The 25809-nt window shown below is 38.7% G+C and overlaps 2 protein-coding genes across 2 annotated transcripts in view; both read right to left on the bottom strand.

Moving 5' to 3' along the window:
- LOC139948053 (uncharacterized) overlaps positions 1-11291 on the bottom strand; it is a 40337-nt gene extending 29046 nt beyond the window's left edge. The window contains exons 1-8 of the mRNA XM_071946054.1: positions 11191-11291; positions 8761-9201; positions 5698-6335; positions 4856-5040; positions 4113-4280; positions 3531-3710; positions 1420-1568; positions 100-251 (exon numbers count right to left, since the gene is read on the bottom strand). Of these exons, the coding sequence (XP_071802155.1) occupies positions 100-251; positions 1420-1568; positions 3531-3710; positions 4113-4280; positions 4856-5040; positions 5698-6335; positions 8761-9018 (1730 nt within the window). The 5' untranslated portion in view covers positions 9019-9201; positions 11191-11291. The remainder of the gene's footprint in view (positions 1-99; positions 252-1419; positions 1569-3530; positions 3711-4112; positions 4281-4855; positions 5041-5697; positions 6336-8760; positions 9202-11190) is intronic.
- A 1013-nt stretch (positions 11292-12304) lies between these two features.
- Positions 12305-25787, bottom strand: LOC139947839 (mitochondrial-processing peptidase subunit alpha-like). Its single transcript, XM_071945639.1, has 11 exons — positions 25702-25787; positions 23680-23885; positions 23324-23403; positions 22589-22671; positions 20834-20936; positions 20445-20537; positions 19342-19617; positions 17901-18200; positions 16477-16539; positions 15325-15469; positions 12305-13937 (listed from the first exon to the last, which is right to left on the bottom strand). The coding sequence occupies exons 1-11, from the start codon at positions 25773-25775 to the stop codon at positions 13762-13764; spliced, it is 1599 nt and encodes a 532-aa protein (XP_071801740.1). The 5' UTR covers positions 25776-25787; the 3' UTR covers positions 12305-13761.
- Positions 25788-25809: the final 22 nt, after the last annotated feature.

The raw sequence follows: 25809 nt of genomic DNA, 5'->3' as shown, positions 1-25809 counted from the left end.
TACAAACGTTTTCAAAGACCAACGCGACCGATCCAAGGCAACGTGTTCCTCTAAAATGAAGGACTGCAAACAAATCATAACTATTATTTGAATGATTACCTGTTGCTGTCCAAATAGTTGAAGTAGAATCCCTGCACTGTCATTGAGCATTGTCTGCTTGTTACGTTACTACGGCATGAACACCGGCCTGAGACTTTGTTGCATGCAGGAAAAATCGAACCACCTGGGTTGCAATCACAGGCCAAGCAGTCCTACCAAAGAAGAAAAAAGGTTTTATTAATTGTTGCAATATTTCACTTTGAAAAGCTGTGAAGCAAAACCTAAAGCGAAGTGCAGGTTTTAGCTGAAATTCAAGATATTATTTCTCTTTCACATTAGGCACTGTACTTTTTTGTACTACTCAAAAGTACAGATTTTGAACATTTGGACGCAATAAATGGAAGGTATTATTTTGGTAATGACTCCAAAAATGAATGACCATAAAAGTTGACCAATGGTAAGAGTCTCTGCATCTGTTGATAGTGTTATCATTTTGAGAAACAATGCCCTTCAAAGGAATGTAGTTTTAGAGAGGGATTCAAAAATATTTCATACATATCTTAAGCGTTTTCATAAAGTAGCACGCACTGCTATATCATTTCATACATATCTTAAGCGTTTTCACAAAGAAGCACGTACTGCTATACCAGCAAAAAAAAAAAACAATCAAAGAAAATGTTCTCTGAAGTTGATTTTTTGTTAGAAACCTAATTCCTTCAAAACTAAACGCTGAAGTAATTCCATTTAAATTTCTCAATGTAGATACTTGATGACTTATACTTAAAAATTAATCTTATTTTGACTCATTTGCATACTTAATTAAGAAACTAGACACAAGAGAAGTTCCGTAATGCTTCGTGAAACCAAAAAAGTGCAAAATGTCTTTTTGTGTTTTCACAAAGTAGCTGGCGCCAATACTACGACACGTCATTTCTGTGCTACTTCGTGAAAACTATTTTACAATGGTAAACATAAGTTGGGTGTTACTTTGTGAGAAAATGTTTTTTCCATAATTGTGCACAAGTTGAAAACACTCATTAGCGTAATTAAACAAGTAAAGCGATCTCAGCTTCCAAACTTCATGGAACTGTAGGTATTCATTCATTATCAACAGAAATGTAAAAAAAAAAATTAATATGTTAAGAAAAAAATTCCTTTATCAGGTAGCCTGCTTCTTCGTGGTGTCACTAACGAATTGTTGCACTATAGTTCTATGAAAATCTTTGCTGTGAAGCGAAACAATCGTGATATCTTAGTGCATGTTTTGGCTGAAATTTAAGAATTGATATTTTTTCACAATACTTTCCTTTAAGGGAATTGGAGTATACAGTGCTTAACGCCTATCTGTTTACCTAAAGTAACATTTCTAACTTGTTTTACCTCATTTTCACTGATAGGGTAACCATAGTAACTGTCTTTACACTCTCCACATGTACGGGTGTCCGCATTTGGTTTGCAGGGGCACTGCCCGGCTTCCTTCTCACAGATATTACTTGCGTTGATCGTTCCAAATCGATTGCAACTGCAATCTAAAAAAGGAAAGGAAAACAAAGTAAAAAATCCATTTTCTTTTTAAAGATGTGATGACTTTTCGGTCCTACAGTGCTGATAATAAGCAATAATCAAAATGCATATTCAATTAAAGATGCTACGTCAGATTTTTGGCCCCAAACATTAAAAAATAGATTTTTTTGAGTGAATGGTATTTCAACGAGTATCACTCGCGCCAACGAAAAACAGTTTTATAATAGATGTTAAATTTGCATCGAGGATTAAGAATATTAATATTTTTTTTTTTTTTTTTTTTACCCATACACCGATGTGTTCAACATTTTTCTTTTAAAGCCATTGGACCCTTTCGGTACAGAAAAAGAAAAAAAATGTTCACAGATTTACAAATAATTTACAGGGTTTACAGAAGGTAATGGTGAAAGACTTCTCTTGAAATATTAGTCCATGAAATGCTTTACTTTTTGAGAAAACGGTAAAACAATATAAATTCTCGTTAATGAGAATTACGGATTTGTAATAAACACATGTCATGACACGGCGAAACGCGCGAAAACAGGAGTGGGTTTTCCCGTTATTTTCTCCCGACTCCGATATCCGATTGAGCCTAAATTTCCACAGGATTGTTATTTTATATATAACTTGTGATACACGAAGTGTGGGACTTGGACAATACTGTTTACCGAAAGTGTATAATGGCTTTAATGGTCAGGAACCATGACAAAAATTTAAAACGTTTCTTATAAAACACATAAGAATTGGTCACCTAATATATTGTCGGGGTCCCGACAAAAACTAATTTTGAGCACTTTATTTTACTGCTACTAATAATTGGCGGACTTTTTCGAGCAATGGCTCAAATGAAAGATTGTAACTTTCTCGACCCCCATCAAAATACCTATTGAATTTTAAATCAAAATTTTGAGGTCAAATGGGATATAGCATCTTAAAACGTTTATTCCATACCCTTATTGGGAAAATGGTACAATATGAGAATTTATCAGTACATAGAAAGGTAAAAAAATCAAAAGCGCATAATAAGTAAACAATTATTTAGAACAAATAATATTTATGTGAGACGGCGAAAGCAGAGCTGGAGTGCTCAGCACGTAGAGCGCTGGGATGTTAATCCGGAGGTCGTTGGTTCAAATCCCGCTCTGGTAAATTTTTCTTAAGTTTTTCAACCTGAAATCATTTCAAATTTACTCCAAACCAATTTCTCTTATGGTTTAATATTTTATTATTATCTGGAACAAGTTGCCGCTTCCCAGGTTATATCATAAACTTGGGTGTGATCCCTGGCTACACACAGCAATTCAAATTTATATGGCTTCTGAGTGGCTCACTGAACAAAGATATTGAGTTGACACCATAGAGAGACTGCCAACATAGTACATGTATAAGATAGCTCAGTTGGAAAAGGTTGGAAAAGGCTGGTTTGTTAAACCAGAGGTCAGTGGTTCAAATTTCGCTCTAGTCAATGTTATCTTTCTTCAACCCCAAATCAAAAATTACCCAGCCAGTTTTCCTTGTCATTTGTGACCCGCTACGTGAAAATGAGTCAGATGTTGCATTATTAAGTAATGGACAGTTTTTGTTTTTTTTGTTTTTTTTTTACTTTTAAAGATTTATATTTGCATGGTTAACCTTTAGAACACTTACTTTTATGCAATAAAACTATGAATACAACTATTTTGTGATCATACGTATGTCTAATTTATATCCTTTTGCGCGAAATGGTAGTTTAAAATATCACTTTACTTGTAATTCGTTTTTCAGAAAAAATGATATATTGACTAATTTCAAACGGAAGTAACTCAGCAACGCTATACACCCCAAAGCTTAGACATACACCAAATTCTTGCTGTTGGTGTGTTTTTTTCCAGCCATGCATATAACTCAATCTTTGAGATTGTCAACATCTGACTCATTTTCCCGTAGCGGGTCACATTTATTACTTGATAAATAATATTTATGCTTACCTTTACAAGTACCCTCAGTTCCATTGAGCAGCAGCCCATAGTATTGGTCGATACACACATCACATGCTCGCCCTTCCACATTCTCTTGGCAACTACACTGACCAATGGGCTTGTTGTTCGCTGCATACTGTGAGCAGGTTGTTTCATTCTCCATTGTGCCAAGAGGTTCACAGTTGCATTCTGAAAAAAAGTAAAAAATTACAGGTTACAAATTAGAAGATAGAAACAAATCTAGGGAGTTGACAGGTCTTTTCTCCATTGTAGGATTCAACCATCCCTTAGTCCTACCAACCATTACTAACCCATGTCACATCAGCTGACAAGTTTACCAGCAAACTTCTTTGGGGGAGAGACTTATAATTACAGCGGACATTTGCTAATGCCCGGAACATCTTTGGATATTTTTATCCATCTGGACTCTCCATTGCGTAGAGCAGGCAGTTACCTTGATACGCTTCATTGCTTCATTGTTTCACCCGTACAAAGAGCGCAAACAGTTTCTGGAAAACATGCCTTGTAAAATCCCTTTTCAAGGGTTTTTCTTCTTAATATCTTTAAGGAATATGGGCTCTTAACGCTTACCGATACAAGAATTGGGGCTGCTTGCTGGAACAGAGGAATTTCTGTAGAGTCCACTGACGCAGATTTCACAAGAAATGCCAGCTGTGTTGTCCTGACAATCATTGCATACTCCTTGCCCAACATCTTGGCTGTATGTACAGCTAACACTATGGTTGTTGCAGTTACATTCTAACATGGGGAAAAAATGTTAAAACCAATTTTTCTACGCCAAGATATGATAAACAAATGGTTACTAACAATCAAAAAGGTAACTCTTATGTTGTGGCATATGTCATGGCCAAGTGGTCAAGCGCCCCAGACTCAAGCTCTGGTGTCTTTGATCAGCATATAGTGAGGGTTCGAGTCCCTGTCTTTACAATTGTGTCATTTAAAAGCAAGACACTTTACCATTATTGCTTAAATGTAGCTGGCACCACTGAGGAAACCTGTATACAAGGGTGCCTCCTATGTGAACCAGAAACACCAGGATTAATCCCTGTTCTTAGTAATCTAGGGGTTCTTTTACGCAAACTACCAATCCCAGTACACAGGACCTACAGCATAATCCCATCCGAAGGACGAAGCAATGATGGTACTTGCAAACCCACACTCTGCTGATGAGAAACACCAGAGCTTGAGTCTCGATGCCATTAACCGCTCAGCCACGACACACCACAATTCTACATGAACACGCTCAAAGAATCTGGTTCTAAAATTTGTCTAAAAATAACTAACTAATTAAAGAGAGTTTAAATTGAACTTACTCTCGCATTCATTTGCAGTCCCCTCTGGGAAAGGAAGAGCAGACCCAGCCATCCATGGGCGATTGTTATACAGAGGGAGGCACTGTTCACAGCTCTTACCCATTGTGTTATGGAAACACTGACAGATTGTCTCCAGGGAGTTGGTGTCTTGGTAACAGAACTTGCCATGCAAATTGCAGTTGCATCTGCCATATAAGAAAAGAAGGTTAAGTTGTAAAATTCATTACAAAAAATTCACACAAGACAAATTTTGCAGAAAATTTTGGTTGACCTTTTCACACCTTCAGTGGGGGCCCCATATACTCACCAAGCTGTTCTTTTTATGAACCCCTCCACTTCCATTTTCAGTTGTTTTTTGTTTATTGTTGTTTTGTTTTGCTTTGTATACATTTACATTGTTTGCCTTAAGTCGTTATCCCTTATGTCTAATTTTTATCTTGACGTGTATGACATGTAAGTTAAGTGAATAACCCTTGCTAAACTCCCAGGAAATAGCCACATGCCTTGCCATTATGCTTTGCTTAAAATTGTACTGGAATTCATGCTTACAATCTCCCTTTTACTGGGGTTACTTTTTATAATCCCCTGTTCCAGACCTGCCATAAGACATTCCATAAGTTCTTGAAAGAACAACAAATCTAGGTGAATTTTCTTTATTAATAAGTCAGGGTTTCAAAATAATAATGCACAGAGGTAAATATTTTTAATAGTTAAAGGAATGAATTTAAATGGAAGCGCTTAAAGATGTCCTACAGGTGTAAAAAGCGCTATATAGAAACTGATTATTATTATTATTAACAAAATGTATCAACTTTAATTTTTCGTTTTAAAAAAATGCTTACATGAGGAACGTATCAATGTTGGATATAGCGTAGTAATATCGGATCAGTGAGTAATATTGCCCTGTCCACTCAAGTCCGTCAGTCGCCGGGTACAAGAGCTTCAGTCTCAGGTTTGTGATCTCAAGAAACGCTTGCAGTTCCAAGTTGCTCTCATAAGCCTTCTGGAATTCTTCAGGTAGGGTGGAGTTAGTCAACAGCGCCAGGCGGTTCTCAACATTGAAGATGACTGAGCCGCCTGGGTAGAACACCGTCCGCACCCCACTGGAGTAGTCCTCTGAGCAGATGACCTGCGTTGGACTTGTGAGGCTCAGCTCATCCGTCGCGGCCATCTGAAAATATCCGCAATCGTACGCGTAGTATTGATATGGTTGCCATGTCGACCCGTAATCTGAGGACTTCTCCAGGATCATGCGTTGCGGGAGGCTGGACTGGAAGATGATTTCGATTTTGCTGTTGATGGTGTAGGAGTGGTTGAGAGACAGTGTTACGTCCACCTCCAGTGGAACACTGTACATGTACCAGGTTATTGACTGCCACCATGTTGGTTGAGTTGGATCTTGCTGGTCGTAGATGTAACTCGGTGGGTGGGCTAGGCTGGGGTCGGTGGCATTACATAAGTTACACTGAAATGACACATCCTAAAAACAAAATAAAAAATAACAAAAGTAAAAAAATATCTGAAATGCAAGAAATGAAGATACATTAAAAAATTATATTTTATTTATCCTATTTACATGTATGTTAGGCAGTGTATACTGGCAGGGGCTGCCGAGTGCACCACAGCATCTTGTAAGTATGTATGGGTGCGTTCGTTTACATGTAGCTTCCCCGGGTCGACCCCGGTGTATGTGTGGCGTTTTCTTTTTCTAGGACAAATGTGTGCAGATAATTACCCACGTTCGTCCTAGAAAAAAAACCTGCCACACACCCTATAAGGTGCTACATAAATTGGGCCTCATAATTTGGCCTTCAGAAATTTGGGGGGGGGGCAGCTTGTCCGGATGTTCACACTTGTGTGGATCCAGATGAGCTAATCGACCACACCCAATCAAAGTACAGCCAAAAAGGCATGTGATTTGTTTGTTGCCAACAGAAACAGCTGTTGATTTTAGATGACGCTTAGTTGTACACCATCTGTTACGATGACATGACTCAAACAACCCCGTTGTTATTCCAATTATTCAAGAATCAATTATCTTAATATTGTTTTATTATTTCATCATTTCTTTGCCAGTACGAGTGAATACTTTTAACGATTAGCTTTTTAATTTATTTGGGTGTTGGCCGCATTAAAAGTGATTTATTTTATTTTAGAGCACCATTCTACAACAACAACATTAATTTGCTTTTTTTGCAAAACATCTATTTAAAAATGGACACTATTGCAATGGACACTATTGGTAATACTCAAAATAATTATTAGCAAAACCTTACTTGGTAACAAGTAATGGGGAGCTGTTGATAGTATAAAACATTGTGAGAAACGGGTCCCTCTTAGGTAACGTAGTTGTTAAGAAAGAGGTAATTTGCCACGTATTTGATTTTGAGACCTCAGAATTAGAATTTCAGGTTTAGCATCTGAAAGTACACAACTTCATGTGTCAAGAGTGTGTTTTCTTTCATTATTATCTCGCAACTTCTGATGACCAATTGAGCTCAAACTTTCACAGATTAGTTATTTTATGCATATGTTGAGACACACCAAGTAGGAAGACTGGTCTTTGACAATTACCAATAGATCATTTTTTTTAAGTAGAGCTGAGCATAAACTATTGGGAATTAATCTCTCTTGGAATTAAAGCTCAAAGACCTGTTTCCTGTTAAGTTTTAAAAATATCATTTTAGTGTAATTCTTGTTCATATAATTCTTCTTTAAATTTCTGCATCCTTTTTTTTTTTAACTGCCTTGCAAACCAAACTGTCTACTGTCTATTAATTTTTTCGATGGCTCAACAAGAGACGACCATGAGTACATCAGCTGACAATTTACATGCCGGTTTAAGGAAGGAGGGGGCAAGGCTAAAAAAGAACCCTGCAAGCCAGTGGCCAGTGTTTTTAGCATTAGGTGAGTAAAAACCATGACTGGACAAGTCTTGCGGTCTTGCGTTTTTGTCAGACTCAAACTTGACATTTCAACAACATTTTTTTCAATTAGAATTTATTCCACAGTATGAGAAACCGCTTTTCAGTGGTAAAACATACAACCACTGTGCTTGTTAGTGAGTTAACTGGTCCGATGCTAAAATCACTGGCCTTTAGCCTCATTCAAGTGTTAACTTTACTAACTTACTGATAATGATGCAGTAAATAACCTTTCTAACGGCATTTTTAAGCCATTATACACTTTTGGTACAGAAAAAAAAAAGTTCACAGATTTACAAATAATTTACAGAGTTTACAGAAGGTAATGGTGAAACACTTCTCTTGAAATATTGTTCCATGAAATGCTTTACTTTTTGAGAAAACATTAAAACAATATCAATTCTCGATAGCGAGAATTGGGTGGGTTTTCCCGTTATTTTCTCCCGACTCCGATGACCGATTGAGCCTAAATTTTCACAGGTTTGTTATTTTATATGCAAGTTGTGATACAAGAAGTGTGGGACTTGGACAATACTGTTTACCGAAAGTGTATAATGGCTTTAAAGGCACTGGACACTATTGGTATAGACTCAAAATAATTGTTAGCATAAAACCTTCTTCGAGAACGAGCAATGGAGAGTTGTTGAAGGTATAAAACATTGTGAGAAACGGCTCCCTCTGAAGTAACATAGTTTTTGTTAAAGAGGTAATTTCTCACTCAATAATAATAAAACAGACTTCGGTCAAAGTCTTTTATTATGCATCTGAATGCACGATGCAACAAGGGTGTTTTTTCTTTCCCCAGCTGAGCCCAAATTTTTACAGGTTTGTTATTTTATGCATATATGTTGGGTTACACCAAGTGAAAATACTGGTCTTTGACAATTTTACCAAACAGGTCCAGACCTTTAAAAGGCCTGTACTGATAAATTACTGAGGTATGGAGACAAAAAGTACATTTTTAAAGTAAATTTGACTCACCAGAGTGCAGTAAAAATTGTCTTCTTGTGTTTGACCGTAGCCACAAGTGTAGTCTTCCGGTTCAACCCTTGCGGAAATCATGAGATTGTTTAACGATTCAGTATTGGCCAGACATGCCTTGTACTCCGTAAAACCGGTACTGTTTGTCGTCTCACATTCTTGCTGGGTGGGGATCTGTCCAACAGAGATGCGCAGAAGGAGTGCATGGCAAAGTGTCCAGAGCAAAACTGCTGGGCTCATTGAGTTCGTAAATTTCATTTTTTTTCAAAGGTGGCAAGTTTTTGCGGGGAAAAATTAAGAAGTGCGCCAGCGCACTTACATTGCTTTAAACAAACAAAATATTCTAAAATGGAACTGTCATATTGCGTAGTCCATAATAGTAAACCACTTTCTCTTTTCTCGATATTATGTAGTATTTCTGCATCCAATGAAGACCAATATCTGTAAAACATAAACAAATAAATTAATTAGATGTGTATTGATCAACTTTCAGCTTCAGGATCCATGTTGAGGATTTTAAAGATTTTCCAGGCCTGGAATTTCGTCTTTGAGAGGGTAATGACATTTTCATTTGGTTGGGGTACTTTTGGATTTTTTTATATAAAAGCTCGTAGATAACTTTAGAAGGGGCTCCAAGGCACTGCCCAGGGGCAACATAGGCAATGGTCTGTCTTCAATCACAACCTATCAAATCAGCATAAAACAGAGTTTTTGAAAATAATTGGTATAAACTGATAATGTGTTGGTAGACCCAGTGGAGGTAGCCCACCTTGTTGAGCTGTTAATGGCTCCGCTTTTACAATGGTGTAATGGTGACAGTGATGAGACCGATGTTGAAGGCGGAGCCATTAACAGCTCAACAAGGTGGGCTACAGTGGAGGAAGCTTCCTTTATGTTACTAATGGGGCTCTATACTTTGGAAAAGTTTCCGTATGGCGCCACCACCTTTTCATTCAATATATGAAATAACATAGTATCAAATTTACCTCAATGAGATATCCCTTTTTGCGAAAATGAGTAAAAAAGTGGTGGCGCAATACGGAAAGTTAACCTAGATACTTCTTTTATTGGAAAAGTTTCCGTATGGCGCCACCAGTTTTTCATTCGATATGAAATCATATAGTTTCAAATTTACCTCAATGAGATATCCCTTTTTGTGAAAATGAGTGAAAAAGTGGTGGCGCCATACGGAAAGTTGTCCTATACTTTTTTTTTTTTTCCCCAACAAATTTGTAGCCTATAAGTAGTACAAATCAGATACTGGGTCTAGGCATGGACTCATGGAGGAAGGAAATGGTCTAGGTAAGGACTAACTTTAAGTCAATTGACAATCTTGTTAGGACATAATAATAATAATAACAAAGTTTTATATAGCGCACTTATCTAACCAAACAAGGTACTCAAGGCGCTGAGTATATACAAACTTTCAGAAAGATAGGTTATTGCAGTGATGAATTTTGAGACCCAATTATTTAGCACCTTATAAGGGTTTACAAGGTGCTACGGCGCATACAGCAGCCACAACCAGGAACACCGGGGCGAACCCCTTCTCTTTTCGATAAGTGCACTGGGTTCTTATACATGCGTTACACATCACATGGGACCAATGGCTTGGGATTCGAACCCACACTCTGCTGATCAGAAACACCAGAGTTTGAATTTGATGATCTTAACCGCTCGGCGGCCACGACACTTCCACATTTCAATAAAGACTCAGTTCAGATAGGCCTACTAAGAGAAAAACAATGTGTATATTTTTGATAGTTTTTCGGAAGTTAAATTATAAAAAGAAAACAGGAACATAAAAACTGTGATCACAAATTTAAATAAATATTAAAAGTTACCTTTTCCAATTTGTATTTTTAATATTTCGAAACTATAATTCCCACTCTCCTATCTATTCCTAAATTCTAAAAAGGCAAGAGAATTCTCTGGATAACTTTCCGTATGACGCCACCACCTTTTCACTCATTTTTACAAAAAGGGATATATCAATCAGGTAAATTAGATACTATATTATTTTATTTCGAATGAAAAAGTGGTGGCGCCATACGGAAACTTTTCCAATTCTCTGACTAATATTAAAAAAATGTGTACACCTCTTGAAAATTATAATTATGGATGATCAAGAAAACACACAGTTGTAATCAAAATACAGAGTTGATTGAATAACTCAATACAGCATTCAATCCAATTATGCATACACCGTACATGTGCAATACACACCTGTTGCAAGAGTGTGTGCACTCGTGCATAACATTCCGGGGAATGGCAACCACTGTTACCAAAGACGCCGAACTCATGTGGAACGATATGCGTGGGAAAATGAGATTTTTCAAACCGGTTTGCCCGACCAAAAAGCCTGCAAACTATAAGATGTCGACAGATATACATTAAATAAAGCACTGATGTGGGTTATGTACCACTTACCTCTGCTGTGTTGTGTAAAAACTGCAACTTTGGGATTCTGGAAGCTCGTTTTTTGAGGTTTTGTCACTATATGGCTGCATACAAACCAGTAGCAGTCAACAGTGAAAGTCGAAAAGTGTAGCGAATGGACTTTTCCGGGCTGCTGTTTTCGAAAGCTTGATTGTGATTGGCTGAACAGTAGCAGTTATATGAATATTCATAATATTTGCTTCCGAACAGCAGCTGGGGCAGTAGGGAGAATTTAATAAATGATCAACCACGTTGGTTTATTATCAAAGGTTTTTGTATTGTATAAGATCCAAAACTCTCTTTTATGGTATAAGAGTGATCTATAATTTTGTTCAAATGCACTTAAAGAACAATGCCATATTTATAAGTAAGAAAGCGAAAAAAAAAATTTGGAATGAGGAAAGTTTTTGTAAAAAAAAAATTCCAAAAAAAGTGATTTTTTTGTTATTTCTTGTAAAATTCTTGTACCTAGCTTTTGGTCGAAATGAAAATTATTAAGTCTTCACAAATTTTGTATGCGTTTTTTTGTTTGATAATATTCCAATCACTAAATATTTGCCTTTTCCTTCAACTTTGTCACTGTGTACTTTGTTTTTCTATTGATAATGGGTTGAACAAAGACAATTTTAATAGATATCTTAAATAATATCTTAAAATTAATCGATATCTTAAATAAAATTCGCATCACCCTTAAGGTGTTCCCCTGGCTGCAGCTTCCCAGGCTGTATCGTAAACATGGGTGTGATACCTGGCTACATGGCAGTTAACGGTTGTACCCCAGAGCAAATATATACACAAAATAGGGAAACCGTCAACATAGGGCTAGATAGCTTAGTTGGTACTTGGTAGAGTGCCTGCGCGGTATCCAGAGGTTATGGGTTCAAATCCTGCTCTGGTAATGTTTTCCTTATGTTCTTCCAATTTTACCCAGAATCCCTTGTGGTTTACTATTTTATTTGTTTGTGTTCTGCATTGTTTATGAACAGTAAGCTTCTGAAGTCAATAGCCCCCCCCCCCCCACAAAACAAACAAACAAACAAACAAACAAACGAACAAACGAACGAACGAACGAACAAACAGTAAAATAAAAAACTTTAACGAAATATGTTTTTTAAAAGAAAACTTTGATTTATTTGTAAATCAATTTGTTTATACAATTCCTACAAAATAAATCAATTAATAAAGTAACCTAAATTTAAATTATCTTGGTGGTCAGAAGTGCATACCCTAATACAAAATAAACAAACAACCTCATAAATAGTTTACTTAAAGTTTGATTCAAAAAGTTGCATGGCAGAAGTACAAGACCTAGGTCCATAATTTCTTTTCACACTTAAAACTGTGTGTCAAGCACTGTATACTTTCTCAAGTCCAGTGAACAAATAAACAGGCAAATCACTGGAGTGAGATTTCAACCCATGACCTTTGCATTGCTAGACCAGATGTTTGTCCACTAGACCAGGGAGCTATTCCGATGGCTAGAGGCAGTTCGAATCCTTAGCATTAGCTTGCCGCAACCATTTAATAGTTTTTTTTTTGCATCAGCACTATAAAGAATATATATAATAATATAAAGGAAACTCAAGAGGACGTCTTCCCTTATATTAAAGGAGCTTGAAAAGAGAGCACGCAGCTATTTCAAGCGGGGAATTCTGCGATGAACGCTTGAGTCAGGCAATAGCATCTACTCCAACTGCTTTTTTATCATTGGTCCAGTAATTCATCCTTTCATACTGACCATCCTTCATCTCCACCACTTTACTCCTATTGGTTCATAACCACCAATTGTTTCTCAAATAGAAACTTTGATTGGCTATAATTTTCCTGCTTTATTCAGGATCCTTCTTTTAATCCCTTTCCCCTCTCTTTTTCTATAATCGGATATGTGTTTGTTTGTAATTGTTTATGCCTCTGAAGAAGATCCAGTTTGGATCGAAAGCTAAGGCTATCTACCCTACTCATTATACACATGTATATTTTCCAAACCATATAAGTTTACCAGGGATAAAAGCTGCAATTTGCCAAAGATCTAAAATAGCAGCATGCATGAATTGCCTTAATTCTTACATTTTTTGTAAGTACCTAGAATGGACATGCAGGCTCAAACTGAAAATAACTGAGTTGACTTATTTGCGGAGACATCATGTGAAAAATCTCTTTTGAGAAGCGGTGGTTTTGAGAAGAAAAAGTTGTCAGAACCACTACTACTCTAAAGAAATGCAAGTTTTGAGCTTCTGCAACCAAACAGCGATCTACCATTTAAAATGTGGCCTTGAAATTTGTGCACTCAGCGCACACATCTGAAAGCTCCCTCTTTACCTCAGTTTTCCATGATTAAACAACCCTCACCGTGTTTATATAGCTAGTTTAAACATGGCCATGTGATCTCCTCTCGACCAATCAGAATGGATGAACTGTCGCAGGTATTATGAATACATTACATTTGTTTTGGGGTTCTTTGCACTTCAACAAAACTTGAATGACATATGACCTTCCCCAAATAATGCGTTGTGTCAGCAATTTTTTTTTCCGGTACCTTTCACCCCTGACCCTTATAACAGACTACCTCCTAAAGAGGGAAACAAATTTACGCGGAAAGCGGCCATCTTTGCTGACCAGAGCCTCTTGGATTGCATGGTACTCCGGCAGTCGAGAGAGATCTCCCAAAGCTGCCACCGAGGGCTTGGTGCGCAACATTCTTGTGGCGGCTCGCTGGATGTCTTCAGCTGTGATTTTCTCTGCAAAGAAGAAAACATTTTCAAGGTCAATAACTAAAATTCACCACATTAATTCAAATATTTCCCATGTGATGGACTAACATTGTCTTTTGTCTTAGAAATGCAAATTTAAGCAGCCAATTGAGTTTAAAGGGAAGGTACATGTTTGGTATTTACTTAAAACAAATATTATCTTAAAAACTGACTTGGTACCAAGCATTGGAGAGCTGTTGATAGTATAAAACATTGTGGGAAACGACTCCCTCTGAAGTAACGTAGTTTTTTAGAAAGAGGTAATTTCTCACTAAAACTACAAAAGACATCTAGCTAGAAGTCTTTTATTCCTATCTGAAAGCACACAAATTCGTCCAAGAAGGGTGTTTTTTCTTTCATCATTTTCTCAGAACTTCAATGACCATTTGGGCCTAAATTTTCACAGGCTTGTTATTTTATGGTTATGATGGGACACACCAAGTGAGAACACTGGTCTTTGACAATAACCAACCGTGTAAAGTGGCTTTAAGCAATGAATATTACCAGAAAATATTAAAAACTTATATGCCAATAGGAAAATGAAGTCACAGCATGGTGAAAGGTCGTGGGGAGGGTTTGGTGCATAAAACAAATTTGCTGCTACAATTATGCCTGGGACCGTTTTCAAAAATCACCACATCAATTCAAATATTTCCCACAGGACGTACCAACACTGTCTTTTGTCTTGGGAATGTAAGTTCAGATATCAACTAATAAACAACAAGGCAAACTGACTGGTTAACTTTTAAATGGTTTGGGGCTGAACAAAGACAAATTGACTAGAGCGGGAGTTGAACCAACAACCTCTGGATTAACAAATCGGCTCTCTACCAACTGAGCTATCTAGCCCTATGTTGGCAGTCTCCGTATTTGTGAATTCAAATTCAAGCGGCAAATTGTGCCTTTGAGCAAGTAAGAATAACAGAAGTTATTCAAATATAATGTGCAAATTGCATATTCAGACATAGTATTAAAAAATTAAGTAACCGTAGGGTGAAGGGTCATGGGGGGGTGGATTTGGTGCAAAAAACTCAAAGAGTTGAGCTGTATCCGAATTTGCGCCCAAAATTATGGCTACAACGATTTTTAAGGGTGTTGCTAATGATGTGCTTTACTTCAATGCATGAGGAAGCGAAGATCTAGCTGCAGCTTCAGCCGTGAATACAGACACGGTCTTACATGTACAATTGATATCTGGTTGTGTTTCACACCACTCCAACAAGGACGCCCATCATCGCACTGGATGTCCAAATTCAACTTCATTAAGCAGATCATTAGCTACAAACAGACTTGAATGGGGACAGTTATCCAAGGAGGCCAAGAGACACCTTGTCCTTAGCAGTTAAGTTAGCAAGTAAGTTTGTTTGTTGCTTACCAATCATTTGGCAGAACTCTTGAGGCTCTTTTCTCTCGTTGGTGGCCAGGACTTGGCGGCCGATGTCCTCAAAGACCACCGGCCTGGCCTCCAGGTTCATCATCAGCATGGACTGTAGCTGCTTCTTGGCTCGACTCAACTCCACCTTGCAAAATTGAAAATGAAAACAGAACAAGGCAATATTAACCATTCTGCACGGCTTAACAGTTGTACATACATGTAGGCTATACGAATATTTTTGACTATTATTCATTCCTGAAATTGGCGGCTCGTCAATTTCAATAATTCCGTGTTAGCTGCATAGTGCTTTGGACTCACACTCATGGCAGATGTCCTGTAGGAACACAATTTTTTAAAATATTGTTTAGCCTAGACTCTGCTAGGGTCGAAACATTTGGCCACTATCTATGTTTTGCATTTATATCATAGGGCCTTTTGCTTGGTAAGCAGCGTCTAGTTCTTTTTTTATCCCTTTATTTATTTCATGACAACAGTGCAATCACTAATAACAGGATAAATAGGAGACAATGAAGAAAGGTTCAGATGTGGGAGGAAAATACAAAGTATTGTCTAGTTGACTGGACCCATGCTCTGGGGCCGTCAGCAGCAGAGTGCAGGTTTGAATCCCGGTCTTGACACTTGTGCCCTTGAGCAAGGCACTTAACCATAATTGCTTTGCAAATAGTTGGGAAGGTAGTGTATTCTGCTCCACCAACAAGGCTCATAGTGGATGATACCCATGCCTACATCCATGAGGATGCCACCCCAAAATTCTAATATACATTTCGTTTCTGTTGTGAAGCATTCTTGTGAATTGGTTGAGTTGGTCTTTGAAAAGCGTTTGTAACCATTTGTTATAAAATGCATATGGTTAAAAAGATGTTTTAAAAGTAGAATACGATGATCCACACACATTTGCCTCGAAATTGCATGGTTTTCCTTTTTACTTTGCGAACTAACACGGTCGGCCACGACCGTGTTAGTCGAAGAGGTAAAAGGAAAACCACGCAATTTCGAGTGATACTTATGGATCATTATATTCTACTTTTAAAATATCTTTCTAATCAATATACATTCTCCAACAAACGGTTACAAACGCTTTTCAAAGACCAACTCGACCGATCCAAGGCAATGTGTTCCTTTAAGACTCACCTCTTCAATCCGGCCAGCCATGTTGAAAAACTCTCTCACGATGACCTCAACCATTTCTTTTACCTAACAGCAACACAAATAAAGAGAGGAAACATCAATATTTTTAGACAGTTAGTTGCTATGGCGGGCAGGACTCAAAGACATTGGACACTAATGGTAATTGTCAAAGACTATCCTTCACAGTTGGTGTACCTCAACATATGCATAAAATAACAAACCTGTGAAATTTGAGCTCAATCGATTTTCGAAGTTGTGAGATATTAATGAAAGAAAGAAAAAAACACCCTTGTCGCACCATGGTCACAACAAGTGTGATTTCAGATGCTTGATTTCGAGACCTCAATTTCTAAATCTAAGGTCTCGAAATCAAATTCGCGGAAAATTACTTCTTTCTTGAAAACTATGTCACTTCAGAGGGAGCTGTTTCTCACAATGTTTTACACTATCAAACTCTCCCCATTACTCGTAATCAAGAAAGGTTTTATGAAAACAATTATTTTGAGTAATTACAAAATGTCCACTGCTTTAACCACTTCATGTCGAATGACTTGTTTTTCCACAAATTTTTGGCGGACAGTCTTACGGCTGAGGTATTATTTTGATTGTGTGAACCCCAATTCCAGACATTTGTCTTGTTGTTAAACAAATGTGGCACACAAGGACAGGCTGCCATTTTTGTTCATCTTCACATTCAGCTCAACGGGAGGTAAGTCCGAGCACTCCATGTCCAGTAAAACATGGCACTTTTCTTGCCGAGTTTCTGCAAATCAGGGCGAGTACCCACTCAATTTTCTCACCTGACATCATCAAATCCCAGAACTATGAGAACCTTTGCTGTTTTTCCTTCGTCAAGTCAGGGTTTCATTATGGCAATGAATTTTTATAAAGAAAACGACTACTCAAGATGCTCTAAAAATGTCTAAATTACTGATGTAAGATGGTTAATGGATGGGTTTATTATGACCATAGAGGTTTATATAAGAACTAGAGGGCACACTGGTGATACTGCGTGCACAAACACGACAGGACCACAAGAAGACATGCCCGCCCATTTGTAAGAGAAATGTTGTACACATGTACGTTGAATATGAAACAACATGGCGTATGATAAACACACGCTATGACGTTTTTTTCCACTTACAAAATAGCCCACGCGGGCCGCGTAACTAGGCCTTATACACTCTCTAGTTCTTATACAATAGACCGATCCAGTAGGCTCTGCCCACGACGCACGTGTGAGCAAGAACACGTTGGGCTCTCCAATGCCTTTCTGCACAACTCTGCCGCGTGTGCCAAGATACCCGCACGCATGTCCGACCTTATTTGTCGGCCCTTCGTTGCATTGTGATTGGTCAATACGCAATGGGGCGTAGCTTAGTGGATTGGTCTATTCTATGATTGTGACAAAATTATGACTAACTAACCATGCTTGGATTTGCACTGGCATGAATACAGAAGATGCCACTATCATCGTAGCTGTGATGCATTGCCGTGGCGCTGTACATCCAATGGAACCGATTCAACACATTCAAGTACAGCCTGGTATACATGCCCTTCCCTGGTCCCCCTGCGGAGAAGGATCCCCCGCCCCCCATCAGCATGTTGAGGACGGCAAAGGCGATGAAGTCTGGGTCCCTGTGGCCGCAGGACTCCAGACCGATGACGACGTGGGCAAGTTCAGGGATTGGGGTGCCTGGGGCAATGTTGGACATATCACGCACTTCCTGTCAAGAAAAATGAGAGTGAAAAAACGTGTCATGCTGGGGACAACTGGAAAACATTTCTGCTTGTGTGTACCTTATAATACTTCCAACTCTAACTATGGTCTAATGGTTCCAAATCCCTGAAATCCCACTTGAGAAGTCGTCTCACTATTGACCCCTTGCACGTGCTTCACACGCGGCGATTGATGCCTTGCTCACCATGTTGGTGGGCAAGTTAGGTTTACTCGTATTAATGACACGTCGCCTAAAATGTGCACTTCACTGCATAACGCACAGCATACCCTATGCATAGAGTTATATATGAAAACAGTGAAATTGCCCACCAGTATGGCGCATTCAAGATTTTTCTGATGATGGCGTCAGGTGAAATGGGTCAATATATAACTTAGGAATGTTGGCACAACAATTATGAAATTTTAATTTGGGAGGCCAAACATCCTTAAGCCCCGTTCATACTTCCTGTGAATGCGAATGCCACAAGCTTGCAACGAATAATTTGCAGGGGTTGAGTTGTGCTCAACCTCTCCTGCGAAAACAGAGTTGTGACGTCAAATTCACGTCAAAATTCTTGTCGTTCGCATTTGCAGGAAGTATGAACCGGGATTTACTTGCAGCTAAGGCGCTGGACATGGCTACATTGTGTTCAAGCAGGCATGTCAAAAGCTGCTGTACTTCCAAACAAGTAGCTCTTTATTGCCATTAATTTAAAGAAGCATCAAAAGTATTGGACACTTTCGGAACAGAAAAAAAATTAAAAGTTCAAAGATTTACAAATTACTTACAGGGTTTACAGATGAAAGGTAATGGTGAAAGACTTCTCTTGAAATATTATTACATGAAATGCTTTACTTTTTGAGAAAACATTAAAACAATATCAATTCTTGATATTGAGATTTACGGATTTATTTTAAACACATGTAATAACACGGCGAAAGGTGCGGAAACAAGGGTGGGTTATCCCGTTATTTTCTCCCGACTCCGATGACTGATTGAGCCTTAATTTTCACAGGTTTGTTATTTTATATGTAAGTTGTGATACACGAAACACTACTGTTTACCGAAAGTGTCCAACAGCTTTAAAAGATGAAATTCTATGCCTGATAGGGCTGGGTTAGGTCTTTATTCAAACAAGTTTTCTCACCCTTTGTAAACCTCCAATATACTGAGCTGTCGATCTATCAACAGAACTGTCCTTCCCGCTCAGTTCCGAACTCTCCCACGAAGGCGTCACCCCAACAAAATGCTCATGGGCATAGTCTACAAGCTGCTGATGCTCCATGCCCACTCCAGCCAGCACCACACGCTTCGGGGTGTGGTAATTATGCAGGTATTTCTGTAACATTTTGTAGTTGATGCGGGAGATGTTCTCGACAGGACATAACTTGGGCAGGCCGAGGGTGTTGTCTGTGAACGCCGCCTGCGGATCAGGTGAAAATATGAAACTACTGGTAGTTTTACTTCTTTTTTTTAACTACATTTACAATATCAATTTATCTTGCAATACAGAAGGTGATTGATATGATAACATTAATATTCCTTTTTGGGGGAGGTGTTGTTTACAATAGTGGCTTCTTATATAGCACACATATCTGTAACTCAGTGAGGCTCAAGGCGCATAAACATACATTCATAAGTACCTCAGACAGTTACGCTATTCCTATTGGTGGAGAGTGCGCCCAAGGGTGTGTATAAACCTTTGTTTATGACCAGTAAAAAGTGTTGAAACATGGGCGTGTTACGCGAATTTGCACCTGTGCTTATAAGACAGTTTCTACATTCCTATTGGTCGAGAGCAACGGCCGAGACAGTTGTGCCACATCAAGCGATACACGCACAGCATTCCCTTATAAGGAGTTGTTTACCCAAGGGCCTTGACTGGGCCTTACAATTTCATAGCTGGAGGGGTGTTGTGTTGAAAGAAATCATTGACAAATTATAATTTTTGCATTTATTTTACTTTTTGACCAAAGAGTGTTGATGTTTTTGACCGAAAAGGTATTTATGAATGGGAATCAAAGTGTGATGAATCGGTTTTCAACTAGTGGTTTAAACCCGCCAAGGCCTGGTTCTTGATAATTTACCTTGACTTCGTCTCGGTAAAATTATCAAGAACCAGGCCCTGTTGGGATTAAACCACTAGTTGAAAACCTCTTCACCACACATTGATTCCCTTAGTATTTTCCAGCAAGGTATGAGGGACATGCGACAACACACTCACAAATATTTGTTTGGTAAGCCACGTACCTGGTGTATCATCTCTATCAGTACAGGTTCAGCATCTGGTCTGAAGGCAACATCTTCCAACTCAAACTGGATAGCGACTCTGGCGTCATCAAACTGTATTTATGCAAAAGAAAAAATAATATAGAGTTATGTGATAAAAACACACAATATTTTCTGATTTTTGATGATCTGCTTTATGTTTCCAACCTCATAAGGCTCAAGTTGGAAAAGCAAACAACTGTTAAAATCATTCTAATTTGATCCTCAATAAAAAAACTTCTACTTGAAACTCAAGAAAATAATCACAACGAAAGTTAACTAAGGATTTCTCGGTATGGCCAAAGGGTTAAAAAAGACACCATATTTATGAAATAAAATGACAAGAATCGATGAATCTGCTGATATCTTACCTCACCTGGAGTCATCTTAGGTTGGAACACAACTTGAGATAGGAGTTTAGTGACTTCAGACAGACCGTCAGTGTTGGCTGATATACCGTAGATCATAGTGTCCCTGTATTTGTTACAATTTGTGATGACAGAAAAAGCCCATTATAGTTATAGTAATAATATTAATTGATTTTTAAAAAGCCCTTTACACACCCAAAGGGGTGTCCCAAAGTGCTTCCAATATTATTACCCCGGGTCACTGGGTCATTAAGTTTATTCATTAAACCATCTCAGCTCCCTGAGGAGTGTATATAGCCTGTGCAACAAACATGCACTACTCGGCTAAATCAATCACAAGAACCATCTCTGCCCTCACAGGAACCCATTTACCCCTCAAGGTGGAGAGAAGTAATTATAGTTAAGTGTCTTGCTCAGGGACTTGAAGTGTCACGACCGGGATTCGAACCCACACTCTGCTGAACAGAAACACCAGAGCTTGAGTTTGGTGCTCTTATCCACTCGGCCATGACATCCCACAATATACATAGTTTTAGTTTTATTCGATTTTACACTGGCATAAAAATATAAATATACAAATCGATATATAAAAATACATAGAAGCAAAATAGCTAAAAATACCAAGCCAGTGAATGGCGAGGAGGAACAGGTGACCAGCACCTCTACAAAGCCGTCCTGCTACTAACTAGCCAAATATATTTACTTTCTTTGCAAGTTTTCTTCAAACAAGGCTGAAAAGCCACTCTTGGTATGGGGCTACAAGAATGACCATATTAAAAATGAAAATAACTCAGGAAAGCTGGCGGTAGGAATTGATATTCCTCTTAAAACAGTCCAGATTGTAGGATGGAGGGAAACATGCACCAGGCAAGCAGTTCCAAAGAGATGCAGCACGTGGCATAAAGCTGTTGGAATGGCTATTGTTCTCACCAAAGCAAGAGTGCATCAATGGGTGAGAAGAAGCAGAAAGCCTGGTTTCACGCTCAAACACCCCGATGGGAGGAACAAAGTCAGACACACTAGTGGTTTAAAAAAATGTTTTTTAATGCAATTCGCCAGACACACAAGGCCTGAAGGACACTTTAAGGTGTTGGCTACAATTTCCTTGTACTTCCAGGGGCCGTTGCCACCTACTCCTAGGGCTGAAACAGGGTTACCCCCCTTTACAGTCCATACGGATGTACATTTACCATGAAAATATCTGACGAAAAGACAGAGGCTTGCTACAGACCTACATTGGGAAAGAGGTTGTTTGTTGGTGCCAACCCTTTACCAACAAGGTTCTGCACTCTATCTATTGCAGTAGATGCCCGTATAATTTGACAAGGTGTATGGTGTAAAGGTTGCTTTTCCTTCAGATGTGTTAAAGGCAGTGGACACAATTGGTAATTACTCACCATAATTATTAGCATAAAACCTTACTTGGTGACGAGTAATGGGGAGAGGTTGATGGCATAAAACAATGTGAGAAACGGCACCCTCTGAAGTACCATAGATTTCGAGTAAGAAGTAATTTTCCACAAATTTGATTTCGACACCTCAGATTTAGAATTTGAGGTCTCGAAATCAAGCATCTGAAAGCACACAACTTCGTTTGACAAGGGTGTTTTTTCTTTCATTATTCTCTTGCAACTTCGACGACCAATTGAACTCAAATTTTCACAGGTTTGTTATTTTATGCATATGTTGAGATACACCAAGTGAGAAGACTAGTCTTTGACAATAACCAATAGTGTCCAGTGTCTTTAGTTATTTTACCTTGAAGACTGACAGTCACAAATGCCACCATACTTCTCCAGTTCTTGAAGAATGTGATCTCTGTTACTGTACAGTTCTGTTGACTGAGGGAACAAATATGAAAACAAGACATTGTTTCAGGGAAGTAGTACGTCAGTGGCGAACGAAACTGAAAACTGTTTCGGACTTTTGTCTTCACTTTTCTTAGTTTGGGTTTTTGTGAGTTGTTTTGTGTTTTCTAAAGTAACCTTGTCCCATTGGTACAAAATTTAACTTTTATGCTATTTGTACAATTTGTTTACTTTCATAATGTAAATATAAAGTTACATACCACATGGGAAACCGACTGGGTAAATTATCAGAGTTGAACAAAAAGTTTTGAATCAATTTGACTATAGCAAAATTTGAAACAAATACCTCAAGCTTAATGTGCCAGTGCTATCTAGCACTTTGTTGGTGGTCTCCCTATAATTGTTTTCCTTAGTATAGGGTCGAAGGGCACCAAGGCAGGGCAAGTGTCAGACCTGCAGTGGTTTATATGTAGCTAACTGAAGTAACAAACTAGCCGGCTGAAACGCTTTTAGGTAATTCCTTGGTAATTATTATCAAGCTTATAAATGATTTCTGAGGATTTTGCCTGATTTCAAGATTTCTCAAAACCTCCTTGAGCTTTCAAATTTTTCTTGAAAGAAATAAACTTGACACCAAAGAAAACACCAATAATGGTTCGAAGCTTAAACACAATTTCTTACTCACCCCAAAAGCAAGCTTCTCCAGAAAGTGAGAGATTCCTTTGGTGTAGTTTGCTTCATACCGTGAGCCTGAATCCAATAACACTGAATAACAAAACAATAGTGAAATGTCAAGAAGGTACAAATAAAGGGTGAAACATTTCGCAGAAAAATCAGTTTAGTATGAGCTTCATAATCAGTAAGTTTTCAGACTAACATTAAACAATAATATTTGTTATCCATACTAATGTTGTATATTACCTAAAAGAATTGGGAAATGTGGCCTATTCTGGCCTAGAATGAAAACTAAAGATAGTAGTCTACAATGAAACTTTCCTACAAAACTCAAAGTCAACCATTTTTCCTTAGAGTTCTTCTCACCTCCCACTGTAGAGAACTGGCCGTATTTATTCATAGAGGCCACCCTGAGCCCATTGTCTAACGTCGTCACATGAGTGTCATGTGAATGGTTGGATAGGGCTGCATAAACAGGCAGGGGCACTCCTGGTAAGGGTTGAGTCAACGGAATACTGCCTGCACTTCCCCCATCGGCACTACAGAAGCTGCGACTTCCGAGGCGTTTCAACCTAAGATAAGAAGAAGAAGAAATAGCATCACGCAAATGCACCATACAAAGTTGTTGTAGGCCTGCAGCCGATTTTGCAAAACACTAGGATTAATCTTATCTTGAGTTAGGAAGAGTAACCCAACAGGATGGATTCAAACATTTATGGATATGGAACTTAGCTCGTCCTAAGATTAATTCTAAGTTAGGAAGAGTTTAGTGAAATTGACAGATGCTTCGAGGCATTTTCTACTTGGTAAAGGGCACCCTAGTATGACCAAGCTATGAGTGAGGAAATTGTAAACATTTTTCAAGGGCACTAGGGTAATAAGCCTTTTTGAGATATGGCGGACACAATGCTACAACACTTTAAGTTTTTGGTAAATTTGTGTGCATACATGTACACCCAAACCAAACAGTAAACTCCTATCACGTCTGCCGTACCTTTTAAAGGCTCATGACAAGGTGGCATAAGGTTTATCGCGAATAGCAAAATATCAAGAGAGGGCGCTGTTGAACCCACACAAAGGTATAGGCGTTGCGTGCGCGAGTCGTAGAAACTGCATAGAAACCACCCCATATTCCTTCCCACAATGCATTGCGTTTCTGAATCGCGATTAACCTTATGGAGGCAATCACCTTCATTGCCTCCATACATAAAGTATCAGGCCTGAACTATTTTTTTTGGTGAGAGATCACCCAACATCACAAGGCTGGACTGGACGGCGATTTCAAGGTGAGGGCTACACTTGACTGATTTGGGCTGTCAACCCACCAGAGGCATGTTGCAATCTACTCCTGGCGCTGAAATAGGGTTACCCCCATCACAGTCCATACATGGGTGGTATCCTTCATTAGAAACCTGGCTTGTTGAGCAGAATGCAATACCTTCCTAACTTTTTGAAAAGCAATTATGGGTCAAGTGCCTTGCTCAAGGGCACAATCACGATCAGGAATTCGAACCCACACTCTGCTGCTGACTTTGGACAACACCAGAGCTTTAGTCCTGTGAAATAGACTGTGATTCTAGCATATTCTTCCCATATCGTCTCCACGTGGAGACAATAGCACTCCAGACAATTGCGGAACGAACCTCATAGTTCTAAGAGTACCTTTCTCCATGGTTTTTCCACCACATATTGTTTCCTTTCCAGTTGCAGTTCCCACTTCCCAATGAATGATACAATTAAATACAGGTAAAGTAGTCATGGTTTATGCGTGTGAGCTTGCTGGTTCTTACTACAGGTTGGATCCCAGGGTTTGCCGGCGCCCATCCATGGCTACTTCAGTGATTAGACAGCAGGACCAGTAGTAAGCTTGTCATTTTTTAATGGTAAGTTTTTTTTAACCATGTTTACTTGTCCATGATAAGAATTATCGCGAACAGCAAAATATCAAGAGAGGGCGCTGTTCCGCCGAGCATGACGAGTAATGGAAGGGCGGGGGCATTGGTAGCCCAGGCACATCGCACGACGTGCGCACATACAGGACGTCGTGCATGACAACATACACCGCGGTCATCGAATGCCCCCACTGCCTACCCATGACGCATTACAGTTCTGAATCGCGATAAACCTTATGTCGTCAAATGTTCCTGAATCCTCTGGGTTCCACTCAACACGTCAGGCCTGTAATTTCATATTTGACTTTGAGGCATGGTATGACTTCATTTTGCAAATAAATAAAATAAAACTTAAAGTGTAAAACAAATAAAAGGGCACTTCCATTTGAAAATCTTAAAGTCAATGAAAACTATTGTTTATATTATGTATAAAATATATATTATCTATATCCCTATTCACACTCTCTCAGTTTAAACAAACCCTGCTTTGTAATACCTGTGTCCTAATGATCTTGAACCCGAAAATCGTGCACAATTTTCAGCAGCTCTCTTCGCCATGCGAGTCGCCATGTTGGTTTTTGACCGAGAGGTAATAGACTGGCAA

Source organism: Asterias amurensis, chromosome 15 (assembly GCF_032118995.1).
Source record: "Asterias amurensis chromosome 15, ASM3211899v1".
Classification (NCBI taxonomy): domain Eukaryota; kingdom Metazoa; phylum Echinodermata; class Asteroidea; order Forcipulatida; family Asteriidae; genus Asterias; species Asterias amurensis.
The sequence above is the reverse complement of the archived record's forward strand: the minus strand, read 5'-3'. Positions and strand labels throughout refer to the sequence as shown.